Source organism: Cornus florida, unplaced genomic scaffold (assembly GCF_030987335.1).
Source record: "Cornus florida cultivar Cherokee Brave unplaced genomic scaffold, ASM3098733v1 CherokeeBrave_3.0.0_Hap2_Chr08, whole genome shotgun sequence".
Classification (NCBI taxonomy): domain Eukaryota; kingdom Viridiplantae; phylum Streptophyta; class Magnoliopsida; order Cornales; family Cornaceae; genus Cornus; species Cornus florida.
This window is the reverse complement of record NW_026775578.1, coordinates 12,660,718-12,677,210: the sequence shown is the minus strand read 5'-3', so window position 1 is coordinate 12,677,210 and position 16,493 is coordinate 12,660,718. Positions and strand designations below refer to the sequence as shown.

At 39.4% G+C, this 16,493-nt stretch overlaps 1 protein-coding gene across 2 annotated transcripts; it reads right to left on the bottom strand.

Moving 5' to 3' along the window:
• Nucleotides 1-4,046: 4,046 nt before the first annotated feature.
• LOC132268407 (uncharacterized) lies at nt 4,047-15,537 on the bottom strand. 2 transcript variants are annotated; one of them, XM_059769258.1, is made up of 5 exons: nt 15,404-15,537; nt 13,155-13,455; nt 12,417-12,488; nt 12,236-12,298; nt 4,047-4,411 (listed from the first exon to the last, which is right to left on the bottom strand). In XM_059769258.1, the coding sequence occupies exons 2-5, from the start codon at nt 13,245-13,247 to the stop codon at nt 4,367-4,369; spliced, it is 273 nt and encodes a 90-aa protein (XP_059625241.1). In that variant the 5' UTR covers nt 13,248-13,455; nt 15,404-15,537; the 3' UTR covers nt 4,047-4,366. The 2 variants fall into 2 exon arrangements, with proteins under 2 accessions (XP_059625241.1, XP_059625240.1); XM_059769257.1 differs by lacking the exon at nt 4,047-4,411 and having other exon boundaries at nt 12,006-12,298.
• Between the last annotated feature and the right edge of the window lie 956 nt (nt 15,538-16,493).

Here is a 16,493-nt window from a genome sequence, read left to right as displayed (position 1 = left end):
TTTTCTTATTGAATTGCAATTAATAAATTAAGAAAAAAAATTCATACTAAATTGATGACATATTCTCAATTAAATTTACATAAATTAACCTTAATTATATAAATTAATTATATTTAAATAAAACCTTAAGTAGAAAATTTAAAACAATTTAAGTAATTTCTTAATTTTCATGAATATATTGCATGAAAAAGGTATTTTCTATTTAAGTAATTTACTAATTTTTTATGAGTATAATGAAAATTAGATATTTTTTTACTTTAAAAAATGGTTATAATAAGTTTTATTATAAAGATCAAAGTTTTAATAATAAGCTCCTCATTTTAAAAAATCATTTTTTATGATAAGTTAATACTAATAATAAAATTGAGGTAAATATTATCATTAACACTTGATAATAGAAAAGATAATAAATTTTTTTTTTTTTTAAATGACAAATATAATAAGAAGTGAAAAAATAGTCTTTCGTTTTGTCCTTAATTGCTATAAGTCAATAGTTCATGGGTGTTATTTGCAAAAGAGCAATAATTCAAAGGAGGAATTTTGCACTTTAACCAAATTTAAATTAAAAAGTGAAGGTGCAAATGTATTTGCATTGTTTTTCTGGGGCAATTTTGGTATTTCACCTTATAGGACTTCGTTCCTTTAGAGAGAAGGAAGCCTACCCAATCATACAGAGTTCTATCCCCTTGTTGATAGATTACCTATCTTTGCCCCAATCATCGTTTCTCCTCCCGAAATCAGGTCATACTACACAAAAATTCGGATAATCCTAAGTCTGTTCCTCCGGTGGGAATTCCTAAATGAATCTTGTTGTTGAACCATGGACCTATCACAAGCAAGAAAAGAGATTCAACAAGCATGTGTGGTGAAACATCTAGCTATCGTTCCTTATGAGGCAGGATCAAACTCCCATTTTCAGTATGATTGGTCCCATCCGTGGTATAACCTGGTGAAAGAAGGCTAACATTAATAGAATCAATATTAACCGAAGGGGAAGTGTAAACTGTTATAACATGCCAACCTTCAAGAGATGGCATTATAATAAATGAAAACATAGGAAAATACAGCGTAAACCTTCAAAATGAAAGGGTAATTTACACAAACCTTTCTTATGGTTTGTCATAATTACAGGGGTTTCCCCTCTGATTTGAGAATTTACCTAAACCTCTCTTAAGAATGAAAATATCTTATACGAATCTCTCTTCTGTTAGAGTCAACGTCAGTCAATGACGAAAATTGTTGACGTCATGTACAAATTTTACTAAAATTTCCATAATAGCCTTGTCCCTATGTAATTACATATTTAAGGTAAAAGATATATATATATATATACACACACACACACACAAAACCCAATTTGACGGTGAAGACACGGTGGCGACGAGCTCCGGCGAAGGCAATGATAGAATCGACGAGCAAGCTTCTGATCGACGATCAAATACCAGAAACTTTCAGATCCCGACAGTAAGACCGGTGTCGGTACCTCATGGAGTTCCCAGTCTCCTGTTTTCTTCCAGAAAGCCCCAAATGAGGGCATAGATGAAGGTTCTATCAGCCTCCTCGTAACTGGGCCATGGCCTCTTACGCAAATCACTACACAATTTTTTCCATTTCTTGCCTCGTTATAGGGGAGGAATCCAGCCACAAAGCATCTACGATTTGTCCTTCTTGTTTTGTTTTGTTTTATATTAATTTTCTTAAATTAATTTAAGAATTGATCTGATATATATTTTTTACCTAATTGATCTGATAAATGTCCCATAAAGACTTCATTTTTGGATCCGACTTCATTTTTGGATCCAAATCTTGTTCACAGGTCTCAGAATCAAAGAAACCAAGCTGTCCATTTCTTCCATTCAAAAAACCCACCTCTCATTTTGCTGAATCTTGCTTCAAAATTTCCAACCATGGTTGCTGTTACAGGTTTGGGACCTTGACAAGCCCCGTGACAGCCATGGGATTCTGTCAGTGTGCACTGGGGGTGCCCAATGGCATTTTCGTAAATATGGCGAAAAAGTGAAGCTTGGAGTTTTGACTCGGGATCTTTATAGGAGGTACCTTGAGTCCATAGAAGATGGTTGGCGCAGACGACACTCAATTTGGATGTCGGGAAGGGTTTGAAAGACCATTATGACTCCTCAAGCATAGGTGATGTCTACTCTTGTCAGAGTGCTGATTTTCCTTAGAACTATACTAGGGAGGAGTCTGTTGAGGACATCAGTTAGGCTATGGCATGGCTTGCTTAGAGGGCTTAGCCAACGTACATTGGCACGTGTTGCATCACTCCAAGATGGTTGCACAAGAGGAGAGCATCCGAACTACCAAATGGTAAACAAGTGAGCAGTGGCGCGCGCGGGCGTCCAGGCGGGCGCACGGGCAGGGGTTCAGCCCGGTGTGCGCGCTGGCGAGCAGTAGCGTGCACACAGGCGTTCAGGCATAGCACGCGTAGATGAGCACCAGCGTGCACGCCGGCGTGCAGCAGCTCGCTTATGGGCGTGCACTGGGACGTGCACATGGGCGTGCATGGCTTCGCACGCCATGCAATCTGAGACATTTATATGTGGGTGCAGATTAGTAGGCTTGGCACAGGCTAGGTTCACAAAGTTGGCTCAGTTGGTTGGGGGAAGTTACTAGCACTTTCCACTCATTTTGGGGAGTGGAGGTGTGCTAAGTAACTTCCCATGCATGTGGCACAGGCGGTTGGAGTCGGTTTTCCTCCACTATACTGATGGTTACAGAAGAAGGCTAAGTGGGCTCAGTTGGTTGGGGGAAGTTACTAGCACTTTCCACTCATTTTTGGGAGTAGGGGTGTGCTTAGTAACTTCCCATGCATGTGGCACAGACGGTTGGAGTCGGTTTTTCTCCACTATGCTGATGGTTACAGAATATAACTAAGTGGGCTCAATTGGTTGGGGGAAATTACTAACACTTCCCCCTCGTGTGCATATATTATGGGGAGTGGGGGTGTGCTGAGTAACTTCCCATGTGGCATGAGCAAAGCGTGCCAACAAGTTAGCAATTGGGCTTGTCAACTGCATATGTAGTGCTGACACACTTAGAGGGTGCCAGCAAGACCCTAGGTGGATGGGGTTATCATCCACTACTTTAGTGTGCAGTTGTGGGCGGTTTTGAAAATTTGCCTATATATTGCTAATGTGGGTTCTGTAGAAAGGGGAGAATGAAAGTGAGACACAAAGTTGTGTTGTGAGAAACTCTTGTATGTTTCTACAGGTTGAGGCATTTCCTTGTACTGCTTTGTCAATAATAGTAAAAATGTTGGAAGCCTTATGCTTTTGTAATTTCGTAGGTGTTATTGTCCTTACATTCTTGCAACTATACTTGTGTGTGAGAGTGTTTACTTGCTGAGTGTTTACTTGCTGAGTGTTTACTTGCTGTGTGTTCTAGGCAGCAAGTGTGAGTTGACTGAGCTAAGTTAGAAATTCAGAGAAAAGTTGTTCATAGTTCTGGCTTAGTGCCATCACAGGCCACTAAATTCATATTCAGAATTTACCCATGTGACAGTTGCTTACTTGGATTTTCCTCAAAACCCACTTCTCAAATCTCCCATTCAATCAGAGAATTCACTAAAATAAATGAACACCCAATTGGGTTTTCTCCAAAACCCACATCTCAAATCATCAATGCAGCATATGATACCCCATAAGAAGCCGACCTAGATGGAGAAAGTGAGGTTTCAAAGCCAAACAAAACCTTAAAAAAATTACTTTAACTTTTTTCTGTTTTTTTGTCTCTCTCTCTCTCTTTATATACACACAGAGAGAGAGAATTAACAACATTTCAATAAATTAGCTAGGACAGTTAGTGTATCTAACGGTCCGTCAGACATAAGTGAAACCTGTGTAAGATATTTTTATTCTTAAGAGAGGTTCGAGTAAATTCCCAAACTAGAGGGGAGGTCCGAGTAAATTCCCAAACCAGAGAGGAGATCCATGTAATTATGGTAAACCATAGGGAAGGTTTGTGTAAATTACCCTAAATAAAATCATGGGAAAATACAGTGTAATATAGAATACCACTAGTAAGATCAATGCATTTATATCTATAAAAATTAATAATAAAATGTTCATGTAAATGTCAAAATGAATCTCAAGGGCCTTTAAATAAAGGAACCGAATAACTATTGCATCAGCTCTCGAATAACTCAGAAAATCTATTTGACGCTATCAATCTTCTAATAACTTCACACAAATGATAGACTCACTGAAGCCACTGCCAGCAATATAACAGAAAATTTAGTCCCAATAAATTATAGCTAGGTCGAGCAAGTTAAAACCCAGCCCAAGTTAGTCAAAAACGTTGAGCTCAATACAAATAAGTAAAGGAACAACCTATCAACTCCCAAATGTCAAACTTCAATCTTTGATGCCGAAAGTATCTTCCTTCTTGGACCCTGGAACAGTCACAGTGAACATAAAATGAGCAAGAGACTAAATTTTTGGAGGGCAGGAATCAAATCTCTTATTGATATTAACAAAAAAGAAAAATGACACATTTGAATATCGAAATTACCAAGTTACCCATTCTAATAAATTTGAAATGTCCAAAATAACCTCTCCCACATCTCTCTATATACAAATATTGTCAATATATACATAACCTGATATATATATATGTGTGTGTGTGTGTGTTCCATAGATCTAACGTATTAGTAGGGTCGCTGGAGCCCTGGGTTGAAATTGCCTGCATATATACACAAATACACGTTCCATGGTTCTCCAACGTACCAATGGGGTGGGATGGTCGCTGGAGCTCTACGCTGAAATCGACGAAGCCCTAGGTCTACTGGAGAAAGACGAAACAACATTTATGGAAAATTGCCCAAATCGTGCCAAGCTTTTGTCAATAACACACCAAAACAGAATTTCTTTGATCAGCAATATGTGTATGTATATATACCTCACTTTACGATCTGGGTCTCTACCAGTATGTATGTAACTTCTATTCACACACACACACACACACACACACACACACACACACACACACACATATATATATATATATATCGACGCACATATACCGAAATGTGGCCAGAACAAAATGTGTTTTGCCACCACCGCTCGAAACGACATCGTCGCCAGCTAACAATCCTCCGACTTCTCTAATCCTTTTACTTCCCGGAGTAGATTCAAGCGAGGTTTCAGATCGCGCAAAGGAATCAAATCAATCTATGAATCCGATTCAGTTAATTCTGGTAATGCCACCACCACCTCCGCCGCAATCTCCGACCACGGTCTGATGATGAAAATGGATCCGAATTGATCTGTGGGTTGCTCCTCTGTTTGTTTTCGTCGAATTTGGGTTGGCGAACCTTTCCCAGTGAGAGTTATGGTGGTTTTACAAAAATAGGATCCATGGCGATAGTGGGTGATGGTTGTAGGGTGGTAGTTGTGTGCTGGAGGTAGGTGGTGGTGAATGGAGAAAGGGGAAAAGAAGGGGTGGGCGGTGGTGAATGTGGGTGGTGGTGACGATTCTGGCGATGGTGGGGAAGGTTCTCTTTTCTAGTGGGGAAGGTTGTCTTGCTTGTGGGTGATAAAGGGGATGGTGGTGGTGGCGATTGTGGGTGAGCCGAACTTAATACAGAAGATAAAGAGAAATTAAACACTAGTTCAGTGGTCGAATGGGTTAGGTGAGATTGGTAGAAGGGCAAAAGTTTAATTTTAAAATTCTAATATTTTACAATTAAAATTAGTTAAATATTGATTGGCAATTTTGTCTTTTCAAACCTTTTAAGGGTCAGTTTGGATCAAACTTTTGTCAGGGGGTGTCATTGTCCAAAAAAACGTCCAACTTGTATATAGGTGTCATTATGGCAAACCTAGCGGGGTGTCGTTGTAATTAACCCTCTTATCTATTTTTGATCCTTCAAAAGTAGAGGCCAATCACGTACGGCTCATGCGTTCAAGCCGAAGGAGAGTACTTAAGGTTAAGTGGTGGATTCTGTTTGCTTCGTTATCTCCGAGCCTTATGTAACTCTATGCTCGGGCATTGAGTATCGGCATATCCGAAGGAGAGTACTTAATCAATGATGTATGAAACCTAGTACCTTGGGTCATCACGATTGTAAAAGCTTCCACGGCTGTAGGCTGGTGGCAATCGAGGATCCCTACGGCCTCTATATCGAACCGGGTGTTGAAGGCTTACAATTCTTCTGCTTTCATCTGTCGTAAGGCAAAAAGACTAGATATAATCTTCTTTTGTTTTTTGTTACTGCAACGTTGAGCCAAAAACACAACGCAGAGTTCCTCGAAGCTTGAGATTGACTTGTGGGGTCTATTTTTAAACCACTTTAAGGCGACTCCTGCCAAACTTGTTGGGAATGCTTTGCACATGAGGAGGTGGTTGTGGGTGTGCATGGCCATCTTTTGATTATATTGAGCAAGGTGGTGAGTCGGATCTCCAGTTCCATTTAACGGAGTGAAGGTAGGCTATTTGAACTTCTATGGGACATCCATCAACTCAATGTCGTCAGTGAATGAGGTCTTGAATATTGAAGTTATGAATTCTCTTGCCATCTCCTCCGGCGTATTATACTTCTGGACTTCCTTCAAAGGTGACTGCGTAGCATTTCTTTGCTCAAGGTTTAAGAATTCTTTGTCGTCAAGCCAGACATCTCATAACTTGGTGTAGAGTGGAGGGGGCTCCATTCATTCTGTAAATCTAACCTCGTCCCACGATCAAATTATAGGACCGGTGGATGTCTAATAACATGAAGTTCTCTTTCAGAGTTCTCTTCGTCGCGTTCACGGACACGTCCATGACTCCGATTGGGTCCACCTTAGTTTCATCAAACCCTATTAACGGATTCGAGGTGGGCCTTACTTGTGCTGCATCAACCTCGAGTTGTTCGAAAGTTCGTTTGGTAATGATATTAGCACTGCTTCCGAGATCTATGAGCACCTTTTTGATTAGGCAATTTGCCACCAACACACTGATGACCAATGGATCTTCAAGTGGGATTTGTACTTTTGCCAATTCTTCGTCTCTGAATCCAATTCTCATGGCTCTGGAACTGACGGTGTTGACTACATTTAACTTTCTCAACTTATGAACTTGCCTAAGCCCTGATTTTGTATGTCTCCTCCGTTTCTACCTCTTCCTTGCGTTTTCCGTGTATATCATGAATTACTCATACGGGATTTGCTTGACAGTTATTTTCTTACAACCTGCGCCTATATCCCTCGGCCTAGTTTGCTATTTGGGTTGGACGTATTTGAATAGGTCTCCTTTTGAGATAAGGGATTCCACTTGTCGTCTAAGATTCCTACAATTGTCAGTTGCATGGCCATTATCTCTATGAAAAGCACAATGCCTACTTTTGTCCCTCTGCTCGAACGGTTGCCTGATTGGTGGAAGAACGAGAAATTTTGACTTGTTCTCTTGGAAGAGCCCGGCCAAACTTGTCCTTATGGGAGTAATCCTTTCCTCAGTCTGCTGCCTCTTCTCTGCGACCGTGAAGACAAAAGCCGAAAGAGCCCTCAAACTCTTGGTCCCAGAATTTTTCTCTTTTGACTTTCCCTCTACCGAAAACAAGGTTGAATGGTGACTTTTGTTTACTTCGTTCTCTTCAAGCCTTATGTAACTCTGTGTTCAGGTATTGAGTGTAGGCATATCCAAAGGAAAGTACTTAACCAAGGATGTATGGAACTTGGTACCTTGGGTCATCGCAATTTTAAAAGCTTCCACAACTGTCAGCTGGTAGCAATCGAGGATCCCTGCAGCCTCAATATTGAACCGAGTGTCGAAGGCTTGCAATCTTTCTCCTTTCATCTGTCGTAAGGCAAAAAGACTAGATATAGTTTTCTACCACAATATTAAGCCAAGAACACAACGCAGAGTTCTTCAAAGCATGATATTGACTTGTGGGGTATATTTTTAGACCACTCTTAGGTGACTCTTGCTAAACTTGTTGGGAAGGCTTTGCACATGAGGTGGTTGTTATGGGTGTGCATGGCCATTTTTTGAGCATAATGAGCAAGGTGGTGAGTCGGGTCTCCTGTTCCATCAAACGGAGTGAAAGTAGGAAATCTGAACTTCTCCGAGACATACACCAAGTCAATGTTGTCGGTGAATGGGGCCTTGATTATTGAAGTTGTGAATTCTCTTGTCATCTTATTCGGGGTCTGAACCTTGAATCCTTTGAACAATTCACCAGCACCCCGAGAAGTATGGTGTTTTAGGGGTCAAATTCGTACAGATTCCTCTTGTTGGACGTCTTTTGACATCTTTCTTTTTTCTTTTTCTTTTTTTCTTTCTTCACATCTTGGGAAGAAATGAGAGCTTTTGAGAGAGTTGCTCGTTCGTTCCTCGAGGTAGTGAGACTACCTGTCTCGACATCAACAGTGAGATTAAAAAGTATGATAAAAACAAGGGGCATGTTTTTAGGGTTGACAACCACAATACAACGATTCAAAAAGCTATGCCGAAATCTTGCTTGGTTGGTCGTTTCGACACAGACATGGGGTGTCTTCGGAGTGGGCTTCGAAGATTTGGAAGATTTCGAGTGGGGTGAGAGTCTTCACCTTGCTTGACGACCTTCTCTTGTTCAGATTGTCGTCGGAGGTTAAAGCATAAAGGGTGCTAAATTACAAAAAGAAGACATGGGAGTAACAAAGCTTTTCATATATGTGTGGTGCTTTAAAGTCGGTTGTTCGAGGTTAAGGAAGAGGAGCAAGAAACGAAGTCGTGTTTTTTAGGCTTCCTCTACATCTCTGGTGCCAGAAACTCTTCGAAGCCATAGGTGATTTGTGTGGTGGCTTTAACGACGTGGAAGCGTATGAAATGTCTGAACAGAAATAGTTACTCTCATTGTTGTCGACAGTGGGACCCTAGAGTTTCTCACCATTGAAGATCAACAAGTGGCCTTTAAGGTTGCTTTGATGGAAGAAACAACACCGTCTCCTATGCCTAAGTCGGATTCTTCAATCGGTTAAGACGAAAAAGATCTTTTCTCAGAGGAGTCGAAAAGAGGAAGAGATAGAGTGGCAACCTATGTGGGTGTGTGCGACACAGTGGGCAACCTACAGGTTGCATAATCCCACACCGCATCGGTAGGTTGAAGGTGAAGTGCTTATATGTGAGAGCTCTATCTCCAACTGATATAAGGCCTTTTAGGGTAAAACTCAAAAACAAAACCGTATGAGCTCAGACCTAAAGTGGACAATAGCATACCATATGATGAAGTGGGTTATTACAAATGGTATCAGAGCTGGAGCCTAGCTAGTAGTGTGGCTATCGAGGACGTTGGACCCCTGAGGGGAGTGATTATGGCGACCTATGTGGGCGGATGTGTTGTGGGTGGGTGCGAAATACTGATCGAACTACCACACTGGGAGAGTTAGAGGTTGCACAATCCCACATCGCCTTTGGTAAGATGATGGTGAAGTGCTTATATGTGCAAGAACAAAACCGTGCGAGCTCAAAATCAAAGCAGACAATATTATACCATGTGGTGGAGTGGGCTGTTACACATCGGCGACAAGGAAACTGATCGAAAGTGTAGAAAATGGTTAGATCTATGCACATCTATGCACGAAAGGAGTAAAGAATGGAATCATCCCTGGGAGACATGAGCCAAGAGACAGGAAGCTTCCCATTCCGGATAGTTGGTGAGGAGTCACGTGGTAGAGTACGTATTCGGATTTTGAATTCTAAAGTTGTGGAATGTGGGTCATTACCAAGTGGGTCTGTTCTGAATGGCCTAAAGTTTTTGCTCATTTCCCAATTGGGCTGGCTCATGGGAGCTTCTTTTAATAGCCCAACCACTGATGCTAGGAATAGAGAGGTTTGTTGGGGCCAAAAAGTTGTCTGAGCGTCTCATCATCTGGCCTGCAATTAGAAAAAGTGTTAGAAGGCCCAACTTCTCGAGTTCGAAATAGAGTGATCTTTAAGGGGCCAAGCAATTGCTTGATGGTCTTTTTTAATGGAGATAATGCCTGCCCAAAAAGACAGAACACGTTAACGTTATTTGGCCTAAGTTCTCACCAAGCCCATAACTGTTGCCCTACACAATAGAAAAGAAGGTGTTCTTCGGTGATCAAAGAAGAGCTTCCTCACAGTAGACAATGGACTCGAAAGCATCAATAAAATTTGGTTAAGCTAAGCAGGAGACTTTCAAAGCACAATTCTAGGATGAGCAAAGGAGTTCAATCCAGTTCTAAGGATTATGTGAAAGGGATCAACTCCATCGATTCTATCGACCTTGTTCTCCTAGGCCCAAACAGAGAGCTTGTGACGGAGCCTCTTCGGCATTGTAAAGGGCGGCTTCAAAGCAACGGTTTTGGGCCTTTCCATTTTGATTCAAGCAATTGGGGTCTCGGGTGATTGTTCTCCTCTTTCAATGGTGCATTCATAGAAACAATAGAATGCACACAATCGCTAAAGAAGGTGATGGTCTTGCAACAATAATGAGCACGATCCTGGTATGTACCTTTCTTCAAAATCTTGGAGCTCTCTTTCTGCTCCTCCTCCTACTCCTCCTCCTGGGGAGTTGAGGAGTGTTGTGGGGCTGGAGACTGATGGGTTGTTGTTGCTTTCTCGGAGACGTTCGACTGTTTTTTAGGAGAAAACTGAGGTTTGTTCAGCAAAGAAGAATAATCCTCAAGGGGGCACTGGGATGTTTGCAAATGGTGCAGAGTATTTGGTTAACACTGGAGAGGGGTTAGAGGGAGTCACAGTTCACGTGGTTCGTCATTTTCGATTCAAACTAAGCGATGATTATGCTATTTTATGGTCGATTGGATAACGGGTGAATACAACAAAAAAACAAGGAAAAAAATTACAAATCAGTATCAAACAATTAAGTTATCAGAAATCTGTTCCGGCAAATCAAATATATGTTAGGTTTAAAGATTCCCTAGTTAATATCAAACCAATTTAAAAGAATACCACATAATCACACAATCAAAATTAGTAATGAGTCTAATGACCAGGGGAAATTACCCTCAGACTCCGTGAGGTTTATTAAAATTACCCATGCCATCACTTTTAATAATTATATCTGCTTACCTCACTGAAGATGTAAGCAAAGAAAATTACTAAAAATGAAATATAAATCTAATATACACATACTACGTATTACAATATATTTATATACACACACATATAAGGGTATATATATATATCAGTGTCGGCTGCCACAACCACTGCCACCCACTACCACACCTGTCTCTCTCTACCACCCATTGCCACCACTACCCATTACATCTCTCTCTCCCCAATCTAATCCATTAGGGTTCACTCCACTATAGACATCCTCTCTTCTTTCTCAAGTTTACTTTGAAAACCCTAAAGCATTTTTAGTGATTTTGTTTACTTGCTCCAAATTCAAAGCCCTAGGGTTTTAAATGAAACACAACTATCATAGGAACGGACAACTATTTGCCACCACTACCGCCTCTATAATCTCTTCTTTCTTTTCACCTTGGTCTCTCATTTTCTCTCTCTATCAATGTAACTTCCTAAAATAATCCCGAATCAATTTTTAAGAAGATATTTACTTAAAAACAAATGCAAAACTGTGAGACAAAATGCTGACATGGAAAAATACTCGCTTTCCAATTTCCAAAATCCAAACCACTGTTAGAGGAATAGTCATCTTGGCACTACTGCTACAGGAAAAGGGTTAAATTGGATGGTTTAATGAGTTATCTTCAATGGTGGTATCAAATAACATTTTGAAACGTGGTGGCGCTCCCCTCCTTTCTACAGTAAATTGACGGTGCAGGAGGTGGCCCCGGTAGCCCTCAACCCCTGCTTTCAACGCTCTCGTCTTATTCCCACGTGAAGGGTAAACTGGAATGGGAGAGAGGGGCTGTAGTAGGGGGAGCAATGGCGGAAGCAGTGGAGAGAAGCGTGTGTGTTTACATATATGTATATGTTTGTGTGATTTGGTTAAAATGGTCATTTTATAAACTTAATACAATCATTTACATCATTTTGCTTAATATTCGGGTACTTTTGGAATATAAATTTTCTCTGTTGACTGACCTAACAGTTGATTGACAGCAGAGGTGGTCATGGCGAATTTTCAATGAATTTTAACCACAAATTTTCACGTTTAAATTGAAGGTAATTTGAAAACACCCCAGGGATGGTGCTTTACAATAAATTCTATATTTGCAAGTATCAATCAGCCAAGCAATAAAGTTTCCAAAGGTGTAATGGTAAATAGAGAAACACTACATATTAGTGGACCGAGTCTATTTGAGTTTACCATTCGTAATCCAAAAGCCTTGAGTTGCTCATCAGTCATGCATACAAGGGTGGCTTTATCAATCTGCAGCAAAAACAAGAGGCCGCAAAATAGTGATAGAAATTCTTACGGTAAGAGTTAAAACCAAAAGCCAGCACATAAAAATCTTACTAATCAAAGGAAAGCTATAAAATTCACATACTTTCTTATCTTTGAATAACACTGAATATTTATTAAGACCCAGCGACTGCAGGAAACAATCCACTGATTCAGCCTGCACCAAACATGTATCACTTGTAAGTTCAACCCTTCAAGGTGAAAACCTAACATAACTTTGGGTTATTGTTATGAGAAGTGCTAACGAATTGACTATTTCCAATTAGCAGTTTCATGGTAAAGAAACAGAGTGATCGTCAAACCACGTGATCAGCATATAATAACTATAAAAGGAAAGTCAACTCCTAAATGCATCTTCAACCACATAGAAAGCAGTAAAAAAGAATTAAATGAATTGCACCAAAAGTACCAAGGCCAGTAACCTACAAATATCTCCTCTACACAAAAATCAAAAGGAAGGTGCGGGCTCAAGTAACCATAAGAGCAAATGGGGGTGTGACTTTCTTGGTAAGTTATAAATTGCACCAAAAGTGAAAATGACAATAACTAAATCTGTTAGCTTGAGTCGCATTTCTTTCCATTCCCCAAGGGAAAGGTCAGGGAGCCGTTGGGACACTTACGTTTGTCTTAGCCAGAAGTGAAAAGGAAATAATAAAGATTTAATGTAATTATAAAACACCCTAAAAAAATAAAGGACTCGTTCTTTGAAAAGTAATATAATACAATGACAAGAAATATTTTGAAATATGGAAAACAGTATGATTTGGGCACTTGTAAAAACAGAGGGAGAGCAGACAACACGTTTTCTAACAGGTTGACTGACCTCAGGTACCGACTCCAGCTTTGGTGGATCCATTTTCACTGCCATCAGACGCATGTCCAATTCGAGATCCTCAGGCCACTCAAACTGAACCATGGGACCCCATGAAATAAAACCCTTTCCACTTTGAGTTCTTTGCTGAAAAATCCTTCACTGCTATGAAGTAAAATATAACTAAGACTATACAACTCATTGACATTCGATCAAAGTACAATGCACAAAACACTACTATATATTATTATTGTTATTTATAATAATATTCATACTTGTCCAGAATTCTGACATGCGGGAATATTTACTCTGCCTGCAAAACAAATGACATCGAGTCAAATAAAATTTATATATGTATTAGTTACTTCATATACATCCTTATGCCTGAAAGAAAAAATTCATGCTTATTAGAGTTCCAAAAGCAATACGTGTGATACATAAATGAGAACACACTAGAAAAACAGCAATTGTAAAGAAAAATGCAGTGAACCAAGAACAAATCACAAATCACGATAAAAAAAGTAAACACGCCACACAAAGAACACAAAGATTTACGTGGTTTGACACAAGTTATGCCTACTTCCACAGAGAAGATTCGGCGAAAGATTTCACTACACGAAAATCAGAAGATTAAAGGTTTCAGCCCCAAACCCTAGCTCCCGCTCTCACTCTCTTTACAGTGATTTGTAGTCTCTCTCTATCCCACTCCAAATACTAAACACCCATATATATCGGGCTACAAGAGAATAGTACAAGCGGTCCACAATAATAAAAGCGGGCTACAAGAGAATACTAAAGCAAATCAAATATGCCAATCCAACCAAATATCTCTCTCGTCATGTCTAAATTCTCAAGTTCAGACATTTTGTTAGTTTACCATAAGGCCTCTTTTCATAAAAAATAAAATAAAATAAAATAAAAAAGGTCAGAAATTCGTTAATGAAAATTTTAAGAGCTAAACTTTCATTTATGAAGCACGAACTGTTGGATTTGCAAACCAGAAAAATCATCTGGTACTGTGTGAATTTTAAGTAACTCCTTTTTTAACAATATTAGATTCTCAAGTTCGATCATTTTGTTACTTTTCCATAACACATCATTTTAACTACAGTTTCATAAAAAACAAGGTCAAAAATTCATTTATGAACATTTTAAGATCTATACTTTCATTTACAGAGTCTGAACTGTTGAATTTGCAAACCAAAAAAACGATCTAGTACTGTGTGAATATTAGGTACTCCTTTTAAAAAAAATTTGATAGGTATAAAAAATAAGTTCACATTAATGTACAGTTTTTTTTATTTTTACCCATAAGATCCCATAATCAGATTACCAACTTCTTCCTAAGTGGGCAAATTCTGAGTCGTTACAGATCACAAATTTTGAAAAAGCGCAATACCAATCATCAATTTTTTAACTCAAAATCAGTGAGGCTCTCGTTAACTTCCTCTGGTTCCTATGATATAAAATCATGCAGAAACAGCCTGTTTTTGAGATCTGTTGATTTGACAATGAAAACAGATTCAAACACTAGGAATCTGAATATATCTGAATTCTGAAATCAGTTGAAGCTTGGCCTACATTGCAACAATTTCTTATTTAAAAAGACACTTTTGTTTTCATTTATTATTTCTTGATAAGTAGAACACTTCTTTATTCTTATTTTTTCTAATCATCATAATATATATCACAGTTTAAGACACAAATGTTAACCCTACCCAAAAAACCCAAGTACCATATGTTTCAATATGAATAATATCATTTTTCAGCTGCATTCGCAGACAGTCGGCAACGTACTTGGCCCTGCAGAAAATTGGCAATCAAAGATTGAAACAATAAATGAAGATTGCATTGATACCCCTTATGGAATGGATGGAAAGAAACTTGAAATGTATGGTTTTTGGGTCTTTGGGTATGGTTTAGAAACATCTGAATTGAGGTTCTACTCATAATTCTTCTCTACTTGATATTTATTACTGCTGGCCAAAATCCCTAGTTCAATAATGGGAAACCTTGAAAGACATTCTGGATCAAGAATTGAACCTTCCCATTGAGTGTATTCAGCATTCAATAATAAGTTATTTCACTTGAGAAAATCACCCTTAGAAGGTACCAAACATAAATTAATTGGAGAATAACTCAATTAGTTCAAACATCTAAGACTGGTTTCCATAATTTGACCAATTTTCATAGTGTTGAAAAACTCAGAAGCCATGAAAATAAGGAAAGGATAAACAACAACAACAATTACAAATACTTACTGGGAGTCAAAAAAAAAGTGATGTTAAACTTGCCCGACCGAGGTTCTTTATATTCAAGGCGCAGAGACCTGACCACAACGTTGAAAGCTCCATGTCATCAGAAACTTGGACGATCAAGATGGAAACATATTGAAAGTTGGAGGGGTCAACATTGAAACCAGTGTGCATCATACAAAATATTTTCTCTCCCAAATGAACTAAGCAACAGGGGGAGAGTGACCGATCACAATCCACTGGTAGATTTAAAAAGTCCAGTTCTCTAAAATGCACTGGAACACCAATAGATTGAATGATACCATTAGAACGTCCGACATGATATGCAATCAAGTTAGAATTAAGTCCAAAAGTGTATACGTAACCATCAACATATTCAGCCTTTCCAAAGATGGGGTAATACAACCCATTCTCCTTTGCCTTTTTGACGACCCGCCATTTACTCCCGATTCTGTAATAATAAAATCCAGTTGTGCGATGTTTAACAAAATCATAAACTGAAATGAGAATACAGTCCTCAATGACTACGTAACCGGAGACAACCGTGGGTAACTTTGTGTCCAAACGATACTCGGGTAGGAAAGAAGAATCATCCCACCCTTGAAAAGGACCCAAACGTTCGAAACAAAGGAGGGTTTGTGTCGATGCACGGACACGTGGTACCGCCAGCAAGCACATAAAAACCTCTTCCACGGACAGCCATCACTAAGGCATTAGGTTTTGTTGCTTCTGGGAATGGCAATTCGAAACACTCTTTGGTCTTTGTATCGAAAAGAAGGGGTTGAAGCTGCTCAAAACTGTCTTCATTAATCTTGAGATATGAAGCCGTCAACAACATGTGCGATCCTGAGATATCACAACCAACCGGTGAATATACTCTCTCTTCTTCTGCAAATGCTCTAACCATAGGACTAACGAGTGCAATTTCAGATCCCCCTCTCCCTACTCCTATTTTGATTTCATAAATTGCAGCAATATATGGCCCACCGTCAAAGGAGGCAACCAAAAACAATGATACTTCCTCATCCTCCATCTTAAATTGCCTCCCTCCTCCCCGCAGAAAGATGGTTTGGGGATGTGAAAGTTTCAGAAGAGA

Bases quoted from the DNA above. Each gene is read 5' to 3' on its own strand.
- LOC132268407 (XM_059769257.1), bottom strand. From the start codon at position 13,247: ATGGTTCAGTTTGAGTGGCCTGAGGATCTCGAATTGGACATGCGTCTG. The intron at 12,489-13,154 runs GTCAGTCAACCT...TGTTTGGTGCAG, and splicing joins AGCTGGAGTCGGTACCTGAG to GCTGAATCAGTGGATTGTTT. The intron at 12,299-12,416 runs GTATGTGAATTT...TTTTTGCTGCAG, and splicing joins TGTTATTCAAAGATAAGAAA to ATTGATAAAGCCACCCTTGT.